Source organism: Narcine bancroftii, chromosome 4 (assembly GCF_036971445.1).
Source record: "Narcine bancroftii isolate sNarBan1 chromosome 4, sNarBan1.hap1, whole genome shotgun sequence".
NCBI lineage: Eukaryota > Metazoa > Chordata > Chondrichthyes > Torpediniformes > Narcinidae > Narcine > Narcine bancroftii.
The window spans coordinates 315467619-315491355 of NC_091472.1; the positions used below are offsets into that span (position 1 = coordinate 315467619).

At 48.7% G+C, this 23737-nt stretch overlaps 1 protein-coding gene and 1 long non-coding RNA gene across 8 annotated transcripts in view; one reads left to right on the forward strand and one right to left on the reverse strand.

Annotated features, from left to right (window-relative positions):
* LOC138762290 (uncharacterized) overlaps positions 1–7301 on the reverse strand; it is a 35352-nt gene extending 28051 nt beyond the window's left edge. The window contains exon 1 of the long non-coding RNA XR_011356871.1: positions 7032–7301. This is a non-coding gene — a long non-coding RNA (uncharacterized lncRNA). The remainder of the gene's footprint in view (positions 1–7031) is intronic.
* spega (striated muscle enriched protein kinase a) overlaps positions 1–23737 on the forward strand; it is a 341612-nt gene that overhangs the window by 19836 nt on the left and 298039 nt on the right. For 6 of the 7 annotated variants that reach the window (XM_069936009.1, XM_069936006.1, XM_069936008.1 and 3 more), the window contains exon 3: positions 11832–12381. In XM_069936009.1, the coding sequence (XP_069792110.1) occupies positions 11937–12381 (445 nt within the window). In that variant the 5' untranslated portion in view covers positions 11832–11936. Of the gene's footprint in view, positions 1–11345; positions 12382–23737 lie in introns of those variants that run through there. The other variant, XM_069936003.1, reaches the window with a different exon arrangement.

Genomic DNA, 23737 nt, shown 5'->3' on the forward strand with positions numbered 1-23737 from the left:
CACTTGAAAGGCAGTTGTTGAGAAGCCAATGGGCTTTTATTCACTTCAGAACAAAGGTGCATCCACACTGTTCGACTGTCCTGTACTGAGGAGGGAGGGGGCTGTGGAACACTCACCTTTCTACGGGAGCCTGTGGGGAAGGGGCGACAGGTACAAATGGCCAATAGGTGGGCCTGACCAGAGAATTATATGCAACAGTGGTTTACCACAGTTGGCAAACTGGATCTAAAAGAATCAGAATCAGAATTTATTGTCACGAACAAGTCAAGAAACTCATAGTTTTGCGGCAGCGTCACAGAGCAAACATTTATATAAACCACCTTAAAAAGAATAAATAAAAATAGTTGATGAAAAGTCAAAGTGAGGCAGTGCCTGTGGTCCATTGATCATTGAAGAATCTGATGGCGACGGGGAAGAAGCTGTCCTTGTGCCACTGAGTCCTTGTCTTCAGGCTCCTGTACCCTTTTCCTGATGGTAGCAGAGTGAAGAGGGCATGGTCTAGGTGCTGGAGTCTTCGAGGATAGAGGCTGCTTTTATAAGACCCTGCCCTTGTAGACAAAATTGAGCAGATGAAGAATTGCTATAGGAACTCAGCAGTTCAGATAGCATTGCTGGGTAGAAATGGTTAGTCAAGGTTTGGGGTCAAAGTCTTTTTATCTATATCAGGGGTGGCCAAACCGCGGCTCGTGAGCCACATGCGGCTCTTTGACATGAAATGTGTGGCTCACGGGGAGGGTAGGTGTCGGCAGCAGGGACGGTAGGTGTCGGCGGGTCGCCAGCTGGCTGTCAACAGCCTACCCGCTGCTTGGTACCTGAAAGCTGCCTAGGGGGAACATTTGGTGTGTAGACTTGATTGGAAAAAAATCCCTTTCCAAAATTGCTCCCTTTGAAACAGTATTTTTTTACTATCGGCAGTGTATCAGCATTTTGCAAATGGATGATTTGTAAGACAAGGATTGGAAAATTCTTACTCCAACAAAACTGTACCAGGGGTAGGCAACCTCCCACACCGGCTGCCCCAGCCCTGATGTCCTATGCAGTGGGCAGTTGGGTCACTGGCTGATCGTCATCAGCCCTTCCCCTACTAGGCACCTGAAAGCTGCCAGCCGCTTTTAGGTGCCTAGCAGGGGGAGTGCCCGGAAGCGGAGAATATACCTCCCCGAGGTGGGTTGAGTAAGTGCACCTTAGAGAGGGGTTCTCTGCTTTCAGGTGGCCTCCCAACAGCCACATTCGGGTATTTTAGTCAGCTTTACATTCGGGTATTCTGGCCACCTGAAAGGGGCTAACGATAGTCTTAGTGGGTGTGGCTTGCGATCGCGTGATTGCTACAGCTCTCAAACATCGGAAGTTTATGGTATGCAGCTCTTATGTTAAGGAAGTTTGGCCACCCCTGATCTGTACTAAGATAAAAAGATGAAACAACATATTTAGAGGGGGAAGGAAGCTAGGAGAGGCACCCAGAGGTGAGAGAACAGAATGTTGGAGAGGTGGAGAGATGAGTAAAGGGAGAAACCATTGGGAAGGAGGAGAAAGAAGAAGAGAAGTTAGAAACAGAATGACAATGGGTTCAGGCGTAGGTAAAGAAACAGTGGGATCGGATAGAGATGAGGAAATTCAACGTTCACGCCGACCCTCCCCCCATCAACGTGATCTACCAGGATTGTTGTCTGAAGAGGGTGAGGAAAATCATTGAGGACCCCTTCCACGCCACACACAATATCTGTCAGCTGCTCCTCTCGGGGAAGAGATCCAGGAGGATGAGAGCCAGCACCACCAGGCTGAGGAACAGGGAGAACGGTGAACAACCAAAGGATCTGCTCACACTCACCCTACGAAACAAAGCAATGTTTATTTATTTATTTTTATAGATAGAATACTGGTCTCCTGCATATGTATTGTTTGCCTGTATGTGTGTTATGTCTGATTGTGTGTCTGCGCGTTTTGCACTGAGGACCGGAGAACACTTTCATCGGGTTGGACTTGTACAATCAGATGACCATAAACTTAACTTGTTAGGTTTAAGGCTGTCCAGGAGGATGATGATGTGTTGCTCTCTTAACCTTGTACATCTTCTGACCTACATCTCTGGGGCCCCTCCCCCATCTTCTTTCCTACTTTATATATGCAATTTTATCTTTTTACCTTAGTTTTGATCAAGTCCAGTTATTTGTCATCTGATTGTACAAGTCCAACCAAATGAAACAGTGTTCTCCAGTCCTCAGTGCAAAACATGCAGACACACAACCAGACATAATATATACAGAAAAATGATACATATGCAGGAGATAAGCATTCTATCTATATAAAAATAAATAAAGATTGTTAAATAAATGGTAGAGTCTCAGATGGTCAGTGTGAGCAGTTCCTTTGGTCGTTCAGCGTTCTCATTGCCCGTGGGGAAGAAGCTGTTCCTCAGCCTGGTGGCGCTGGCTCTCATCCTCCTGGATCTCTTCCCCGACGGGAGCAGCTGAAAGATGCTGTGTGCGGGGTGGAAGGGGTCCTCAATGATTTTGTGCGCCCTCCTCAGACAATGATCCTGGTAGATCACGTCGATGGGTGGGGGGAGGGAGACTCAAGTGATCCTCTCTGCCACTCTTATTGTCCTGTGGATTGACCTCTGATCCATTTCTCTGCAGCAACCGTACCCACACTGTGATGCAGCCGGCTAGGATGCTCTCGATAGGGCTCCTGTAGAAGGTTGACGTGATGGTGGCTGGTGGCCTTGCCCACTTAAGTCTTCTCAGGAACTTGCTGTTGCGCCTTCCTGACAAGTGAAGAGATGTTACTGTCCACTATAGGTCACTAGTTAAATGGACTCCAAGGAACTTGGTGCTCTCCACTCCCTACTACAGAGTTGTTGATATGTGGTGAAGGGTGGCCATTCCTGGTGCTCCTGAAGTCCAGGATCATCTCCTTCGTCTTGTCCATGTTGAGACTCAGGATGTTCCTCTTGTACCATTTCACGAGGTTTTCTACCTCTTCTCTGTCGTGCGACTCCTCGTTGTCGGTGATGGGGACCAACGACTGTCGTGTCAGCCACAAACTTGATGATCCTGTTGGAGCTGGATCTGGCAACGCAGTCGTGGGTCAGTAGCGTGAATAGGAGCGGGCTGAGCACACAAAAAATGCTTCAACTCAAAATGTTGACTGACCATTTCCACCCACAGATGCAATTCTTTGCATCTGCAACTGTGGACACAATTGGTCTGGTGAGAGGAGGCAGAGGGTAGTGGGCGAGAGCACTTTTCTACATGGAAATTCTGTTCATTTCTCACCTGATGACAGTGCCTTCAACAGGGCAGTAGTCTCTCAGTGCAGAACCAGACTCTGACTGGATTCCTGGACTGGAATGGGATGTCTCAGGGGCGTAAGAATATGCATTCCTTTCCAAAAGATCCCAGCATGGTAGCCTGCTCAATAATGTGCTAGCCACCTTTCTACTTCACTTCCCATTGTGACTTAATCGGAAAGCCAATCACTTTACTGGTTCACCTGATGCCTGTCTCCCGGTCCTTGCTCTTTTGACCTTCCACACTATTGAGCAGAAAGCAGACATGAAACATAAAGTCTATTCATCAGGCTTTACTGTACATAAACTTCCACAGAGCTGGCTGTGAGAATGGCTGTACTGGCTCTGAGTTTGACCTCGAGAGGCCAGATCTAGCTTATAACCCGGAGGGTGATTGACACCTGACCAGGTGGGGCTTGGTCCATTCAGGTCGGCTAATTGACAGCTGGCCAGGTGTTGCCTTGTCCTCCAGTGCTCTTCTGCAGGTACACAGGTTGCCCCCTGCAGTAGGCTGGTGGCGTATCACCACAGTAATTCAGTCCAGTGGAACAGTAGCTCGTAGAATATACAACGTAGAACAGTACAATACAGGAAGAGAACCTTTGGCCCACGTCTGTGCTGAACCCCATGCTGCACTATTCGGAGACCGCCATAAAAGGTCGGGGCTGTGGGGTTGCAGCACACAGGCCTGCTGGAGAAACTCAGAAGGTCACGCAGCACCCAGAGGAAGTCGAGGTGAACCGACGTTTTAGGGCTGGGCCCCTCCATCAAGTACCCAACAGGCCTGAAACATTAGTTACCTTTTCCCCTTCCGTGGACGCTGCCTCACCCGCTGAGTTTCTCCAGTGTACGTGTGTGTTGTGCTCGACCCCAGCGACTGCAGATTATCTTCTTTATAACTCCTGTCTGTATAACTGCAGTCACTTTGTCTCTTGCACGAGGATAACTGAATTATCATCACCGTTTTGGGGTATTTTTTCTTTTTAATTCAATTAACTAATTTATATGTAGGGTTTTTTTAAAAAAGGTGCAGCAGGTAAGAAGCTCAATGGATATCTGCATTACAGAACCATAGAACACTACAACATAGAAAACAGACGCTTCGGCCCTTCTAGTCTGTGCCGAACTATTATTCCACTGACCTGCACCCAGTCCATATTCCTCCCGCCCATGTACCTGTCCACATTGTTCTTAAATGTTAGAAATTATCGTGACAATTTACTCATGATCACTACAGTACGTTTCCGATTAACCGAAAACCAATCCGCCAAAATTCCGAATACCCAAAAGGTTTTTCAGGTGAGACATGACGTCACAATTTGAGAAAAGGTTCAAAACAATTTACCCCCTGCGCTCAAGTGGGGCTGCATGGAATCAGTTTTACAAAGGAGATATTGTCCACATGTTGCACCTCGAAGGAAAGGACTGATTATTTATTTAGAAATGGCCATTTTGCTTTGCCATGAGTTACTACGACTTTGTGATAAATTGCATTGTGGCATTCTCAGAATTTGAATGGAATACCGTGCGCTCTCCCCGCTCTCTCACCCGCCATGGCTACACTCCCTCCCTGCTCACTCGCCCAAGATGCCCTGTCACTCACCCGCCTGAGCTGCGCACTCTGCCTGCTCTCTCACCCAAGTCACCCTGTCGCTCTCTCCCCGCTTGCTCGCCCCCCCCTAAGCCGCGCTCTCTCCCTGCCCGCCTGAGCCGCTCCTTCTGTCAAATGCCCTTTCGGGGGTTCGCTGAAATTCTGCTGGTTGTCTAGTGTGGTGGAACACTCTTACAGGCATTTTACTGGTTGGCCCACCCCCGATACTGTAACTCCTCCCCCTCCAGGATTCCTAATCAAGGTGGTACCGCCCAATCTCCTCCCTCAGTCCTGCCTTTGATATGACTGTAAGTTTAGAATGATTAAAGTCTATTAATCTCGACTTCTGGTCTGTCAGTCTAATTGATAGCATTACAACAAGTCTTCATAGACAAGACCCCACAACCCTCCAGAATACTGACAACTACATCAGGGCTGCCACGATGAACTCGTATATTCATCCACTTCACGGCCAACTTCCACTCTGATCTCAAGCTCACCTGATCCATCTCCAACAACACTCTCCCCTTCCTGCATCTCTGTCTCCATCTTGGGAGACCAGCTTTCCACCGACATGTATTACAAACCCTCCAACTCCCACAACTATCTGGGCTACACGTCCTCACACCCTGTCCCCTGCAAGGACTCCATCCCCCTTCTCTCAATTTCTCTATCTCCTTCGCATCTGCTCCCAAGATGAGGTCTTCCAGCCCAGAGCCTCTGAACTGTCTGCCTTCTTCCACAAATGTGGCTTCCCCTCTACCACTATTAACTCAGCCCTCACCCGCAGCTCTTCCATTCCCCACTCATCTGTCCTGGCCCCCTCTGCCCCCAGATGCAACAAACACGGAACTCCCCCTTGTCCTCACCTACCACCCCACCAGCCTCCGCATCCAACATGTCCTCTGCTGGAATTTCCGGCTCTTAATACAGGATCCCACCACCAGACACATCTTCCTCTCTCCTCCCCTCTCGGCCTTCTGTAGTGATTCCCTCGTGCACTCATCCCTCCCCACCTATCTCCCTCCGCCCCGGCACCTGCCTTTGCCACCCTGCCCCTTCCCCACTACCCTTTTGTCAGCATTCTCTCACACCTCGGTGGAGGGCTCAAGCCCGAAACATCAGTTCTGTTTGACCAGCTGAGTTTCTCCAGCACCGTGTGTTTTTACTTCTACCACAGTATCTGCAGATTTTCGTGATTTACTTTTCTCTGTTATGAACTAATAAGATGTTATTAGTATTAACAAAGGAATAACAATTGAAGTTTCACCAGACAATGGTAAATTCAAAATAGTTTTATTAAACTATTAATAACTATATGGATGTGAGACCTGGACTCTGTACTGATGTCACATCAAACAACTGGAAAAATTCCTTCGTTCCATCCTTGGCATCCGCGTCTCCAACCTGGAGGTCTTGGGTCACACGAAGTCCACCAGTATTGAGTCTCTGATCATCAGGGCCCAGATGCGGTGGGTGGGACACGTCATCAGAGTGGACGACGACCGTTTGCCTCGCCAGCCACTCTATAGTGAACTGAAGACCAGAAGAAGGTCATCCATGCAAGCGCTATAAACGCGCTGTGAAGGAAACCCTACGCGACTGTGACATCCAGCCAAGAGAGCAAGAAACTGCAGCTGCTGACTGATCCCATTGGTGAGCCCTGAGCTATGAAGCCGACGCTCCCAAAAACTGAAGGAAAACCGTGAACGGCATCACAAAACAGACTCCATAGTTATTACAAAAACAGACTTCCAGTGCCTCCATTGTGCTAGTCTCTGCGCTTCCAGACTGGGACTGCAAACTTACCTTTGTGACTATAAACAAACTGCATAACAGGGTGACTTCTTCAAACCAAAGGATGGCCAATATAATATATAAAATAACATAACATTTCTTACTTATCTCTACACTTAACCCCACAATGCGCCAATGTAAATGTGTGCGTTAAAGTCCGAAACTATTTCAGTTTAAGCTTGATTCTTAAAAAGTCCAGTTTCAAACATTGTTGAACTTTGAGGATCCGTTTTAAATTGTGGTTCAGAAGTAATTATAAAGCAAGAGTGAAGACCTGATTTCTTTAAATTGTTGCTAAAAAGTAATAACAAAGTATTTGTTAACATTCAAGTTCTTAGATTTTTCCAAACTCACAAATCCTGTTGAGCTGTTTTCCAGGAAGAGATTTCTTCTTAATCTCTCACACTAGTGATCTTCAACTCCCTCTTAGCTTCTTTAAGAGTCACGAGTTTCCTTCCACAACGAGGCAACACTCTTTATTTTCAAAGGAAAAGCAGTCGGAAAGTAGTCTCCCTTTCAAAATCCACTTTTTTCTGTATTCCCCTTTTATTAGGGGTAATGCATAACAGCACTTAATCCGGTTACTGCAGTTCAACCCTTTCTTTCACAAGGGTCCAACTCCTGTGTCTTGACTTCTGAACTGCCTGAAAATGTCTGAATTTGCCAATATATTTCTCAAAATCCTGTGACATTACATCATCAATGAGATCAGTCTCAATTCTTGGAAACCATTTGACCATTTACTGGAATCTTTAACAATTGCCAGCTCTAGTTACTTGGAAACCATGTGACCTTCATAACTCTGGCTTGCAGACGTCATGATTCTGAAAACGACCTCACTTCTGAATGTATAAAATGGGTGTGTGTCCCTGTTCCAAACCCACTACAATAGTAACCTCAGTTCCTCATTCCCTCCTAAGCCCTTAATTATCAAAAGTCCAGCTGTAGAATGTACTGGAAACACTCAGCAGGTTAAACAACATCCGTGGATTTGTTGAAGGGTCATGGACCTGAAACATTACCACTGCTTCTCTCTCCACGGGGGCTGCCTGGCCTGCTGGGTGTTTCCAGCACTGGGAGGACCTTACACAACAGGATGCTCAGAGACTGATGCACAATCTCTCAGTGTCTAGTGTATCTGAACTCTTCTTTCTGTATTTAAAATTCTTGGAATCATTAAAAGGTTTAGACAACTCTTATGTGCACATTTTGAAGGTTCTGTCATGTAGTTTGGGTGTCCAACCAGCAGAGAGCAGAATTAATGTGGAAGAAAATCTTAACCCAGTCTGGTGAGAGGGAGGGGGAGGGTCAGAGAGGGAAGGAGGGAGGGGGAGAGAGAGAGGAGTGGGTGGGCACCAAGGGAGGAACAGAGAGAGAAGGGACAGAGAGCGAGGGATAGAGAAAGGCAGAGAGAAAGAGAGGGGGGGAAAGGACTTAAAGAGAGAGATGGGAACAGAGAGGCTCAGAGAGAGATGGATAGGGAGAAATAGAGGCAGGGAGGCAGAGGGAGAGTCATGGAGATGGAAAGAGACTCGGAGAAAGACAGAGGTATAGAGAGAGAGAAACATATAGTGTTCTCTATAATGTTTGGGACAAAAGACACGATTTTCCTTTATTCGGTCCACAGTTTTAAATTTGTAATTAAACAATTCACATGTAATCAAAGTCCACATTCCAGATTTTATTCAAGGTTATTTGTGCACATTTTGGTTTGGCCATGAAGAAATTACAGCACTTAGTTCCCCTGTTTCAAGGCACCAGAATGTTTGGGACATTTGGCTTCACAGGTGTTTGTGAGTCCTCAGGTCTGTTTATTTGCTTCATTGATGCAGGTCTAAGAGAACTAGGTTCGCTTCTAAGCTTTGGACCCCCTTTGGAGTCTGTAGATACTATTTTTTAACATGAGAACCAGAGTTGTGCCAATGTCAGTCAAAGAAGTCATTATGAGGCTGAAAAACAAGAATAAAGCTGTAAGGGACATCGCCTAAACGTTAGAATTACCAAAATCAACAGTTTGGAACATTATTAAGAAGAAAGAGCATACTGGTGAGCTCAGTGATCGCAAAGGGACTGGTATTCCAAGGAAGACCTCCACTACTGATGACAGGAGAATTTTCATCGTAATGAAGAAAAATCCTCAAACGCCTGTCAACAGATCAGAAACCCTATTCAGGAGGCAGGTGTAGAGGTGTCACTGACCACAGACTGCAGAAGACTTCATGAACAAAAATAGAGGCTACACTGCAAGATGCAAACCACTAGTTAGTCACAGAAATAGGGAAGGGATATGTGACCAAGTACTAATATAATTATCATTACTTTGTCCCAACTGTTATGGTGCCCTGAAATGAGGGGATTATGTATAAAAAGTGCTGTAATTTCTACTTATCAGACCAAATACCCTTGAATAAAATCTGGAATGTGGACTTTAATCACATGTGAATTGTTTGATTATGAATTTAAAACTGTGGAGCACAGGGGCAAATAAAGGGAAAAAATGTCTTTGTCCCAAACATTCTGAAGGGCCCTGTATGTACAGGGATATGATACAAGTGACTGCAGACACTGGATTGTGGAGCAACAGGCAGCCTGCTGGAGGAACCTGGTGGATCAGCTAACAGCGTTCAAAAAGTTCCGATCGATTGTCAGAGTTGGGCGGAGAAGTGGCAGATGGCGTTCAATACGGATGATGGTGAGGTGATGCATTTTGGAGGGACAAACCAGATGGCCGAGTAGAGGGTTAATGGTCGGTTACTTGCTTTTTATTGAGTTTAACATAAATATAAAATTGACAATTACATAATAATTCATTTGTATACAAGTAAACATGCAAAAAAAACCAATGACAGTAAAAGTAGATAAAACCTCATCAATACAGCTTGTAATAGCTCAAAAACAACTGATTACATCGATCCATGCAACATGCACAACCCATTGATGAAAATAACTTGGATAAGAAAAAAAGGAAGAAAATACTAGATCATTTCTTAAGAGTGTGGATGAACAGAGGGACCTTGGGTTCAAATCCATACATCCCTCAAGGTCGATGCACAGGTTGATAGGATAGTTAAGAAGGCCTATGGGAGGTTGGGATTCATTAATAGAGGGATTGAGTTCAGGAGTAGAGAGGACATGTTGCAACTCTACAAATCTCTGGTGAGACCACACTTGGAGTATTGTGTTCATTACAGGAAGGATGTGGAAGCTGTGGAGAGGGGGAAGAGGGGATTGACCAGGATGTCGCCTGGATTGGGAAACAAGTCTTATGAGGCAAGGTTACCAGAGCTGGGACTTTGCTCTTTGAAGCACAGAAGGATGGGAGGAGACTTGACGGAGGTCTACAAGATTCTGAGAGGCATAGATAGGGTGGACGGCCAGCACCTGTTTCCCAGGACAGGATCAGCAAACACCAGAGGACATGTGTACAAAGTGAAGGGAGGGAAGTTTAGGGGAGACGTCAGGGGTAAATCTATTTCAGAGTTGTGGGTGGCTGAAATGCCTTGCCAGGTGGAGGCTGGAACATTAGGGGCATTTAAGAGATGGGCACATGGATTGAAGAAAAATGGAGGGTTACTGGGGTGGGTTTAGTGTTTGTTTGGAATACACAGGTCAGTGCAACATCAAGGACTGAAGGGCCTGTACTGTGCTGTAATGTTCTATGATCTATGACCCTCAGAACATTGTGCATCTCCCTCTAGGCATGTCTTGGTACACGTGCCAAGACATGAATATAAACCCATTAAAATGTTCTGTTTCCTCCCATCAAGAAAAATCTAGTGTCTCCTTAAAACGTTAAAAGCTTCAGCCCAGTTAGTGACTACACTGGCACCTTCTCCGTGCAGTCTCCCCAGCTGCATGAGGCTTCATCGCAGGCTGGTTATTGGGGAGTGTCGACAGCTGTTCACATAAGGACATCAGAAATAGGAGCAGGAGTCGGCCCTCCGGCCCATCAAACCTGTTCAATAAGATCACGGCTGATGTGGCCGTGGACTCAGCTCCACCTACCTGCCTGGTCTCCATTGCCCTTTATTCCCCAACTGTGCTCACATCTACCTATGTCTGAGGCAGCCTCCACTGCTTCTTTGGGCAGAGAGTTCCACAGATTCACCATTCTCTGGGAGAAGCAGTCCCTCCTCATCTCCGTCCTAAATCTACTCCTTCGAGTCTTGTTAGTTGTCCCTTGAGTCACAGTGAGATACAGCGTGGAAACAGGCCCTTCAGCCCATCAAGTGTACCCTGACCATCTCCTTACACTCATCTTTCATTCGTTCCCCCACATTCCCTGCAGATTCTACACGTCAACCCCCCCACCCCCACCCTGAGGGGTTAATCTACTGCGACCAATGAACTCACCAACCTGCACATTTTTTGCGATGTGGGAAGAAACCCAAGTGGTCACAGGAGGAATGTGCAAACTTCCCACAGTCAGCACCGGGAGGTGGGGATCGAACCTGGGGGGTGTCTCTGGAGCTGCAGGGCAGCGGATCTAACCACCATGCTGGCCAACCACCTCCCCGCCCACCCCCCACCTTCCCCTCTTCAACAGAGCGAATGTGAGATGTTTCTAGAGATATGTGTGACTGATGGGAGACAGCTGGGGGTTGTGCGAGTGACAAGAGGGGGGATGGGGGGGTGGAGAGAGAGAGGGAGAGAGAGAGAGACCATGAGCAGTGGGAACTCATCTACCCTGGGTCTGAACTGAAACACCGCAGGTTGGGATCTCAAGCAGGTCAACATTAAACCCCCAAACTCTTAAACAATATTATGTCTCCAAAAAAATCGTGCAAGGAAACAAGAGCAGTAGCTACCGAAGGGAAAGTGATTGGCGAAAGGGTCTCTGGAGAGGATCAAGAATTAGCAGCTTGAACAGGAGGGGTTTCTGCAGACTAAAGATAACGTCTCAACAGAATCCTCAACATCACATCCACGTTTAAAATACATTTCACCCCAGGAGGGTCCGTGGAAAAGTTTCTTTTAAGGAAAAATAACAGAGGTATGGGAAACCTTTTGCAGACTTTTATTTAGAATCTATAAAAAGAATTAAGGCATCAATATTCTTGTAGACCAACTTTACTTGGAAAGGTTCCGTTGCCCTGCTCCTGTCTCCCAGAACCTTATTTGTCATGTTGATTTTTATCTTTAATTCGATCCAAGGTTTCTCAAGCCACTGCTTGGTTGGACTGGATTTTGGGACTCGTCCATTCCTCGGTTTCTCTGATGTTCCCACGCTGACTCCCAGCCGTTGAGGTGCTCTCCACTATGCATGCCACCCAAGCCACATTGACCCTCACCAAAGGCGGCGTTGACCCCAGCAGCCGTGTCCTGCAGATCCCTGGGAGGATCAGGTCATCACCTACAAGTCCCACCCTGTCTCCCAAGAGGGCCAAGGTGCACGGGGATCAGGTGGTCCCCGAGATTCGGGCTCGAGGCAACTTCCATCCTCCTGCCTTCCTCCGGAGGCTGAGGAACGCCGCCATTGGCACGGGTTGCGACATCAGGCTGAAGGTGGCGGTGGTCGGGATCCCCTTGCCAGCGCTAGCCTGGTACATGAACAACCGACCGCTGCCCCAGGACCGCAGCGAGTACGGGACTCTCTGGATCCGGGACTGCAAGCCCACCGACAGCGGAGTCTATACATGTGTTGCCCGCAACGAGCTGGGGGAAGCTCGCACCTCAGCTGTCCTCGCGGTCCTCGAGATGGAAGGTAGGACCCTGGTGGGCTGGGCAAGGGTGGGGGGGGGGGCTGTTGGGGGATGGAGCCTTGGTGCCTGTGGAACTGTCTTTGCCTTACGGGAGAGGGGGGTCTCGCACCGTGGAGAGACCATAGTCTGCGGAGACTGAGAAGCTAGGTTTCATCCCCTTGCAGCTGACAAGGGTGTCGTGGTGGTGCAGCAGGTAAGTGCTCACAGCTCTAGGGACACAGGTTTGATCCTCACCTTGGGTGCTGTCTGCGTGGAGTCTGCACATTTTCGGTGTGACTGTGTGGCCCCCAACTCCCCAGGTGAATCTAGAACAGTGCAGTGAAAGAACAGGCCCTTCAGCCCACATGTCTGTGGCATACACAATGCCCAAATCAAACTACAACTCACCTGCCTGCACGTTATCTGTATCCTTCCATTCCCTGGATATTCACATGGACATCAAGAGCCTTTTAAACGTTAACAACATCCACATATCAGGGGCTTAGATCGGGTGGACAGCCAACACCTTCTTCCCGGAGCAACAAAGCAAATACCAGAGGACATCTGTTGCGGTTTAGGGGAAAATTTAAGGGAGACATCTTTTTACTCAGAGAGGGGTGGGTACCTGGAACGCGTTGCTGGAGGTGGTGGTGGAGGCTGGTACAATAGGGGCTTTTAAAAGACTCTTAGACAGGCACCTGGATGTAAGAAAAATAGAAGGGTATGGGTGTGAGGGAAGAAAGGGTTAGGCAGTGGTTCTCAACCTTTCTCGTTCCACTCACATCCCACCTTAAGTAATCCCTCTACCATCGGTACTCTGTGATTAGTAAGGGGTTGCTTAAAGTGGGATGTGAGTGGGAAGGGAAGGTTGAGAATCACTGCTCTAGACCCACTTGTGACTGAAATATTTTGCTTGAGAAAAATTGTCTTTGGCCCATTTCCTTTGGAGTTCTGAAACCGTGCACATAACGAGTCAATGAGGGACGATTTAAACAGTGGTTCTCAAAGTTTTTCTTTCCACCCACCTTAAACAATCCCTTACTAATCACAGAGCACTGATGGCGTAGGGATGACTTAAAGTGGGATGTGAGTGGAAAGAAAAAGGCTGAGAACCACTTGGTTAGACTGTTGTGGAGTAGGTCTACATAGGTCAACACAACATTGTGGGCTGAAGGGTCTGTACTGGGCTGGAATGTTCTATCCTAAATTCTTCCATTCCTATCCCTGGCAGCCCATTCCAGACACCGACCCCTCTCTGTCCAAAAACACTTGACTTGCACATGTCCTTTAAAGTTTAATCCCCCCCCCCCCCCCCAATCACTTCAGCAATTGTAAAGGACGGAATTCCAGTTCCCTCCCACATCCCAGAAATGCGTAGGCTGGCATGGTAATCGGCCACAGGGACATTGTCCCCTGGATAATGGGAAGGTGAGGAGAGCAGGTTTCAGGGAAAATTAATGGGAGAGGTGGGCCATGAGCCATCATGCCTACAACGGGCTGAATGGCAGCTTGCAGGAGGCTGTGCAGCTCCAGGGACTGTGGGAGGTGAATCCACGGAGACAGTGACCCTGAAGGGATCTCTCTTTTGCTTCTCTTTCTCTCAGCGACCCTCATGGCGACTGATGGTCTGCCTTTCGACAGGAAGAAGTTGAAGCAGGTCACACTTTCAACATATTCTTCCCTTGAACCTTTGCATTGTCAGGAAAGGGAGGGTTGGGTGAGCCTTTGATGTCAGTGTCACGGCAGTAACTCAGGTCAGAGCTTCAGAGAGGAGAGGTGTCCGCGTGGATGGTGGTTTGAGGCAGCAGTGACTGGAAGGGTGAAACTGAGAGTGTTGACTTATCTTTCCTTCAACTTCGATGAGAAGCCAATATATTTGTTAAAAATTATTTAAGAAGTTCGCAGGAGGGATAGAATATCTTAAATTTTAAATTTAAATTTAGGCATACAGCGCAGTAACAGGCCCTTCTGGCCCACGAGCCATCCCCACGATTTGGAGGGTGGGTGGAAACCGGGACACCTGGAGGAAATCCACGTGGACGTAGGGAGAACATACAAACTCCTCAAAGACAGCGCCAGATTCGAACACAGGTCACTGATGCTGTTACAGCGTTTGCACTAATCATGCTGCCCACTGAGTCTAAAACAAGGGAGCATCGACCTCATCTGACAGGTTAGGACAACATCTGGATATAAATGTTCTCATGAAGGATGGCGACATCTGACCCCCCCCCCCCCACCCCTCCGAATGTTGAGGACACACAATGTTTCAGCACCCACCTCCCTTCCTCACTGTACAACCCCTACCCCCACCTATGCTCCTCTTGCCTCCTCTCTCCCTTTGTCAGGAAACCTCCCAATCAACTGCCTCTGTCTGTCATCCTTCGCCCCTCCCTGAATCTGCCCCAAATCCCCATTGCCCACCCACTCCCCCACACCCTGCCTTCATTATACTGTCTGTCTCCCCTTTTCCCTGAGAGACTTCGGGGCTGGAATGTCGTCCGGTCTATTTCTCCACCGATGCAGCTCGAGCCGCTGTCCAGCAGTTTCAAGCCCTTGAACATCGTCGAGGTTGGGTGGGTGGGATCCATTGGAAATTTCTATTTTCTTGTACAAAGGTAGTACCATTGATGTAAAGATGAGCTTCGATATTAAGAGCGGTAGAACAGGATTGTTGGGCTGAATGGCCTGCTATTATCTCTATATCTGATACTGTTATGGGTTGCCAGCAGGAATATAATACCTTACTTCTAATAATATTCAGGTCATTGAACAGTCAGGCCACTCGGTCCACAATGTTGTGTTGACCTACTCCACAACAATCGAACCCTTCCATCCCTCTTACCCACAAACCTCTATTTTTCTTACATCCAAGTGCCTATCTAAGAACCCCTATTGTACCACCCCTGGCCATGCGTTCCAGGTACCCACCACTCTCTGTGTAAAAAGAAAACTTTCCTCTGATGTCTCCCCTAAACCTTCCTCCCCTAACCTTCAACAGATGTCCTCTGGTCTTTGCGATTGTCACCCTGGGAATAAGATGCTGGAGTCCACGTTGTCTAAGGCTTTCACCATCTTCTACTCATGAGACTGAGGCTGCTCGTTGTTAGTAGTGAGAGGACTTCCTCAAGGGCAGGGCATGATGGTTGTTACTGAGGCAGGAATCCCGAGACCTGAGTTCACCTTCCATTTCTCTTGCCGTGAGATCACTGTTGTGGAGATGTCACTTGGAGTCACCGATCTTTCCCACTCTTATACTCTTGGCCCTCAGTCCCGTCTTGTAACCCCCCAGCCAGACGGCGGACCAGGAGCTCAGTGTGGGATCTCACCGGGAAGGAACACCTCCGCATTGCACTGGAAGGTCAGAGGACACCTCCCTGCCCAGCTCTTAGGTTCTGCCTGAGGGGTGGAGAGTAGAGAGAATGGCCTTACGGTGGCGGAGGGGGTGTCTAGGGGAAACATTCGGAGAATGGAAAGTGGAAGTAGATGTTCCGGACGGGAACCAAGCATGGCTTTAGCGAAGTGCAGCAGATCACTGGAATCACGCTGGGTGACTTGACATAAAACTAAGAAATAGGAGCGGGAGTCAGCCATTCGGCCCATCGAGCCTGCTCCGCCATTCAATGAGATCATGGCTGATCTGATGATTGGCTCGTCACCACCCCCGACTATGCAAAAATCTATCCAGCCTTGTCTTAAATATATTTACTGAGGTCGCCTCCACTGCTTCAATGGGAAGTGAATTCTGCAGATTCCCAACCCTCTGGGAAAAGCAGTTCCTCCTAATCTCCATCCAGTGGCCTGCAGAGTTCCTGCTAGATCAATTCTCCATTTAAATATCCCAATATACTCCTTCAATGAAAAGGGTTCTTCTGTGAGCAGTCTAATTGGTTCTCACTAGCATTACATACAGGGGTGCAAAGAGCACAGCTTACAGAGTGGGGGCTTACGATGAAATAATCGATCAGTCAGCACCAAGCAAGGGCAGTGTGAGAGCACTGTTGTGGGGTTCATGCAGGAGCCTGATGCCTGCAGGGAATAAACTGCATTTAATCCTGTTGGTGCACGCTTTCACGCCCTTGAGCCTTCTTCCCGATGGGAGGGGGGGAAGAGAAGAGAGTGCGACGGGCCCTTCAGTGTGTTGGCTGCCTTTCTCGGCCAGCGGGAGGTGTAGACGATGTGGGGGGGGGGGGGAGTGCGGGGGTGAAGTCTGCATGATGTTCTGAGCTGGGTTCACCACCTTCTGACCTCGAGCAGAGCATATCCCAAAGCCCACTGTGGTTCCCCCACCTGGTCTGCTCTTGATGGGGTCCCCCCATAGCAGGACGGGGGGATCTTGCCAAACTTCTGAGAAAGTTGGTGCACTTACCTGCTTTCTGATGCAGCATTTCCATGCTCAATATTCCTCTTCCCACTCACTCCATCTGTGGCTCTTTCTTGCTCACTGTCTCCATCATGGTCCATTTCTCTCTACCTCTCTCCACCCATTGTTGTCTCCTTGTTTCCCTGCCTTTCACACCTCTCCACCACTTCCACTCCCAGCCGATTGTTCAATATTTTCTCGCACTCTTCTCTCTCCCTCACTGCTACTTCTGTTCCATCCGGATGTCTCCTCCTCACTGACGATCAGCACAGGTGCACTTCAAGGATGTGGGCTTGGCCCACTGCTCTACACCCTCTACACCCACAACTGTGAGGCCAGACACAATTCAAATGCTGCGATGACACCGCGATCATCGGCAAAATCAGACAGCAATGAGGAGGCACGCAAGGGGAAGCTAGGTCAGCTCGGTGACGGATGTCACAACAACAACCTTGCACTCAATGTTAGCAAAACCAAGGAGCTGATGGTGGACTTCAGGAGGGGGAAATCAGGTGAACACAAACCAGTCCTCATCTAGGGGTCAGTAGTGGAGAGGGTTAAGAGCTTCAAATTCCTGGGTGTCAACACCTCTGAAAATCTGTCCTGGAGCCTCCAAGTTGACGCAATCATGAAGAAGGCTCGCCAGTGGCTAGACCTGGTGAGAAGTTTGAGGAAATTTGGTTTGTCACCAAAGACTCTTCCAAATTTCTACAGGTGCACCATGGAGAACATTCTGACTGGTGGCATCAATGTCTGGTAAAGAGGTGCCAATGCACAGGACAGGAAGGGTTATGAACTCAGCCAGTGCCACCACAGGCATCAGTCTTCACTCCATCGAGGACATCTGGTGTCTTAAGAAAGCAGCCTCTATCCTCGAGGACCACCCATCACCCAGGCCATTCCCTCTTCACTCTGTTACCATAAGGAAGGAGGTACAGGAGCCTGAAGATGAACACCCAGTGGCACAAGGACAGTGTCCTCCCCTCTGCCATCAGATTTCTGGATGGACCATGAACTACTACCTCTCTTTCCCTTATTTTTATACTAATTTATTTTGAAATGTATGCTGCCACAAAACAACAAATTTTGTGGTGTGTTCATGGCAATAAATCCTCACTCTCTGCCTTCCCCGTTTTCTCTCCTTTCCCCTTTAACCTCACTTTCAATCCCTGTCTCTGTCTCTCACGCACATTTAAACTCTCCTCCTCCCAACCTGATCGTTCCCCAACCCCACGCTGCCTGTTTCTATCTCCCACCCACGATTCACCAAAAGATTTGCCCTATGGACCCATTGTTCCTGCTTGCTCCTGCCCCACGGAATTTGTACCTTGACACTATCCTGTCACTCAGTCCCTTCCTGGCTACATCAATCATATTGTCCACCTCTAATTCTCCAGCCTCACCATCTCACCTTTCACACCCATTCCCCGTCAGCAAGACCTTTACTTTTGTCCTTAAACGCTGAGCCGGTCAGTCCCCATCAACCAGCACTCACCTCTGCTTGGCGGAACTTGTCCTCACCCTCAACAACTTTGATTCTTCCCAATTCCCCCAGACCCAGGCCATAGCTACGGGCACATACACAGGCCCCAGCTGCACCTATCTTGGTGTCAGGGGTGTGGACCAATCCCTGTTCTAATGATACTTGGGTCCCACCCCCAATTCACCCTTCGCTGCATTAACGACTCACGGGAGCCTCCCCCGTACAGAACCCGACAAAACCAGTCACCGCTGACAACCTGTTGTCGTTTGGGGAGGTGGGATTGCTGACAGGATCCAACCTGTTGACTGGGGGGGGGGGGGTTGGGGGTACTGATAGGATCTGACCTATCGATGGGGGTGGGGGTTGCCGGCAGGATCTGACCTATCGACTGGTGGAGGGGTGGGTGCTAGCAGGAGCCCACCTGTCGTTGAGGCCATCCATCCATCGAGGGCACTTCTTTAATTGCATCTGACTGGACACACGCTAGTGACAGAGCTGGGGGCGGGTGGAGAGTTGCTAGCATGTGTCTACCTAGACGCGGGAGGGAGTGGGGTGGGTCTGACAGCCAGGGATGGCGCGACCCTATAGGGGGGGACAGCACCTCATTTGTGGGGGGGAAGATTGCTCGTGGATGCCCCTTCTTGGCGCCGATCCTGAATAAAGATACATACTGTGAGGGGGCGCTGGACAAAGTGGCGACTCTCTGTCCGCCTTACAGTGGGCAAAAGTCAAAGAATGTCATGTATGTCACATTCTAGATGTGGTGTCACGTGACAGTAATGGGACCTCTACTGTTACATCACCAATGTTTCGGGCTGGAGCCCTTCATCAAGGTGTGAGCAAAATGTCGGCAGGGACCTGAACAAAATGGTGGGGGGTGGAGCATGGTCCCACAGGCAGGTGAGGTCCCTCATCTCCCCCCCACACCTCCCCTCCTCCCTCCACCATTTTGTTCGAGCACCTGTTTTTCCCCGACTCACTCATTTAAGGACTCTTAGTATGCACGTAGTTTATTACTAAATATTGAGTTTTCTCCAGTCATTGATTGCTCCTGAACAATCGATGAACCAAAGACCCTGCCTTACTTTTCCGGCACTACAATTGTTATTTTTTAATACTTATTGTTGTAAGATGGTTTATAATATGAATGGACCCTGCTGCAAAAACACCACATTTCGTGACTTGTTCGTGACAATAAATTCTGACTGATTCAGTTTGAGTACGGTTTACATAACCGATAAGTAGGAATTCTGCCTGGCCCGCAGGACAATAACTGTTACCTGGGTTTCCGCATCTAGGTTACAAAGAAAGATTGAACAAATTAGGTCTTTCTTCCTTGGAGTGTAGAAGGTTGAGGGGGGATTTGATCGAGGTATTTAAGATTATGAGGAGGATAGATGGAGTTGATGTGGATAGGCTTTTTCCATTGAGAGTAGGAGAGATTGAAACAAGAGGTCATGAGTCGAATCAAAAGTTTAGAAGTAACAGGAGGGGAACTTCTTTACTTAGAGTGGTGGCTGTGTGGAATGAGCTTCTGGGAGAAGTAGTGTTGAGGCAGGGTCAATTTTACCATTTAAGGAAAAATTAGAAAGGTGTATAGATGGGAGGGGAATGGAGGGTTATGGGCAGGGTGCAGGAAGGTGGGACTAGAGGAGAGGACTTGGTTTGGTGCGGACTAGAAGGGCTGAGATGGCCTGTTTCTGTGCTGCAATTGTTATATGGTTATATATGTTGTACGTCGGACAATAAATCAGAACGTTGAACTTTGAAATGAATCTGAACATCTGCCTGGATGTGCTCTCTACCCCTCCATTCCCTGGCTGTCCGGGTGCCCGTCTAAATACCTCTTAAATCCTATTATCAGAATCTGCTGGCACCTCCTCCTCTCTCCAGGCACCTACCACTCTCTGTGGTTTAAAAACAAACTTGCCCCACACGTCTAATTTAACGTTTCCCCTCTCACCTTAAACCAATGCCCTCCATTGTGTGGCATTTCCACCCTGGAAAAAAGATTCTGACTGTCAGATGCCAGATTTATTGTCAGAGTACATACATGACACCACATACAACCCTGAGATTCCTTTTCCTGTGGGCGAGGCAGAATTACCACTTATTGGTAGTGTAGAAAATACTGTACTCAACGTACAAATGTAAACAATGTAAACAAACTGACTGTGCAATACAGAGAGAACTTTAAAAAATCAATAAAGTGCACAAGTCAGAGCCCTTAGATGAGTCCCTGATGGAGTTTGTCGTTGAGGAGTCTGACCCAGCATTGTCTGAGGGGGGGTGGGGGTGGGGAGCAGCTGTTCCTGAACCTGGTGGTGCAAGTCTTGTGGCACCGATACCTCTTTCCTGATGGCAGCAGCGAGAATAGAGCGTGTGTTGGGTGAGGTGGATCCTTGATACTATCAATGCCTCACATTAATGCTCCAGAGAATCCAATCCAGCCCAGTCTTTATATCGATCGAATTCAGGAGACACCCTGGAGAACCTCCTGCACCCTTTCCAAAGCCTTCATTTCCTTCCTGTAATGAACTGCACACAGTACTCCAAATGTGGCCAACCAAATTTTTAGACAGCTGCAACAGGTCTTCCCAACTTTTATAGTTGACTGTAATTTCCAGCATATTCCGTGCCCCCTCACTGCAGTGTGCAGATACAGAAATCCTGAGCATGCTGAGGTACCCCCTGCCTCCAGCCGGCAGAAGACGGATGGAGAGGTGGACCAGTACTGAGAGAGCGCTGCATTGCCATGAGGATATAATCAGGGAAGGAGCTCTCTTCCTACTGCCCCTCCCACAGTGCGGACCCACGGGGTCCAACTGCCCTGGTCTGCTGCTGACGGCACGGTAAAGGCTATAGGAGCCAACAGTGATTTTAATTAAAATCCTGCGACCCCGGGGACTGGGACTAAGGTGGCGGTGCCTGTGCTTGGCAGTGACCTCGAAGGGTTTCCATCTCCGAGGGAGACTGCCGTAGGCGCCAGAAATGGGGAGAGCTTTGTTTCGTCGGGTAGTACTTGCACAATCAGATGGCAATAAATCTGACGAGAAGGAGAAGCAGAGGAGACCACCCTAAGGACGATGACCACGGCGGCTGAAGGTCACACAGGCCGCAGCCCGCTGGTGACTTGAGGTCGAAAGACTCGCACCAGGCTGCAGGCTGCTGTAGAGAACCGGGTATCGGAGCCAGGGTTGGAGAGAGCGCTGAGGGCAAGAAGGACTCCCAAAGGGGCCTCGGTCCCTGATCGTGTCGGAGGTTTGGATCTGGAGCTCAGGTTGCTCCGGAATCAATCTGCTCGACCACTGGTGGATTTGCTCCCCTCCAAAATGGGTCACTTTGTACCATTCTTGATGGTGTATTTTACACACCTGAGCAGCTGGCCATAAGTTGTTCACTGCATTTTTACATTGGACTTTTGTACATGACAAAACCCTCATCTTGTTTCAGCCCCATCGCTGATTTAGTTACCTCACTACAAATGTCTGAGCCTTGAACTCCAGAATCCCCACCCTAAACGGGTGCTGCTCCTTTACCAAACCACATTGAGAAAGTTTGTTTTATGAGCAGTCTGGCTGGTCAACTCATACATAATACAGTAGAGTGTACACAGTTACAGACAGGGATGAGCTGGGACAGAGATTTCACCCGTCTGATAACGGCTGGAAAGAAATTGTCCATGAATCCTGAATCTGTCTTCTGTTGAGGAGAGGCAAAGGGGGATGATCTTCGACAAGTGGCTCAGCGGGTGAGGGACCCGCACGGGCTGCAAGACTGGCTCATGGGAACCGGCTTTCGAGGGGGGGGAGCTGAGGGCAAGAAACGCTCCCAAAGGGGCCTCAGGCGCTGAAGTGTCGGAGGTTCAGATCTGGAGCTCGGGTCAGCTGATGGATCGAAGCCAATGGATTGAACGGGAGTCTGTGGAGGCTGTGGGAGCGGCTGGAGACGAATCCACGGACCCTTGGCAACTCTGATGGGACTCTCCTTTGCTTCTCTTTCTCTTGTACTGTTGCCGAACAACACTGATGGTGGCTCTGCCCTACAGCAAGCAAAAGGCAATGTTGTGGAATATTACGTTCTGTACTATTACACGACACTAAAAGGAATCTTCCTGTCGGGGGAAGCGTGGCTGGAGTGGGATGAGGCTTTACATCTGCTGTCTGTTTTGCCAATGCAGTGGGACCTGTAGACGAAGTCGATGGAGGGAGGGGGTTTGTGTGATGGTCTGAGCTACATTTACAACGCGCTGCAGTTTCCCGAGGTCTTTCAAAGTAAAGACTGTAAAACCTCACTCTGGCCAATCCTTTCATTATCAGTGCAAACTATCACCGTGTACAGCCCGGTGTCAAATTCTGTTCAGTGACTTCACTGTGATGGTGGGCGACACTATGGGAACCCTGGTGGTTATTGCTGTGTGAGAGCCGGATGGTTAAAGCCTGGGGTGGAGTGGAAGGTAGGATCAGGCAAGGCGGCTCGGACGTGGCATGAAGCTGACAATGCTTCTGCTGGTCCCGGGGAGTTGTGTTCTGCAGCTGTTGGGTCAGTCACACGCGCTCCCTCTCTCCACACTCCGCAGGTTATTTTTGGTCTGGAATCTGCCAGTCTTTGGATTCTATGGAGTAAATCCGAAACAGGGGCTCAGGTTACCGAGATGTACCTTTAGACCGAGGCAGCCACTGTGCTGACAGAGAGGGGACGGGTGGGGGTGGAGGGGAGGATAAGTTCCTTGACATCTCCACGCACAAGAGAAGCTGAGATCAGAAGCCTCAATCTTCTGATTTAAGTTCATTGTAGAATCCAACAAAGTCCATTCAACCCAACAACCCTCTTCTTGCTCCGAGCTTTCCACTTCTCCACGTGCGGAAGAATTTATTCAGCCAGAGGGCGGTGAATCTGTGGAATTTGTTGCCACAGGCAGTTTTAAATGTCAAATTATTGGGTAAAAGCACAAAGCTGGAGAAACTCAGTAGGTCGAACAGTATGTAGCAAAGATAAAGGTGCAGAACCAACATTTCGGGCTAGAGCCCTTCAAGGTACAGAAAAATATCGGCAGGTGCCCAAACAAAATGGTGGGGGGTGGAGGGGCAGGGCAAGGAGCATGGTCCCACAGGCAGGTGATAATAGGTGGGGAAGGGAGGGAGGGCACAGCAGCAAACAGGGCGAGGGGGGACGGCTCTGTGAATGGAGAGGGAAGAGGGTGGAGAGCTGGAGGAAAGAAGATAGAAGGATGGGGATCGGAGAGAGAACGGGGAGTGGCAGAAACCAGAGAAGTATTGGGTGTGTTTAAGGCAGAGATTGACAGGTCCTTGATTAGCCAGGCATCAGAGGTTATGGGGAAAAGGCCGGGCAGTGGAGCTGAGTGGGGAAATGAATCAGCTTGTGATTAAATGGCGGGACAGACTCGATGGGCTGAATGGCTTATTTTTGCTCCTACGTCTTATGGACTTCTGGTCGTCCCAAATCCTTGCTACCTTCTTTGTCAGTCTTCCTCAAATTCCCTTGAGAAAGCTCTTAACGGTGAGAAGGAGAC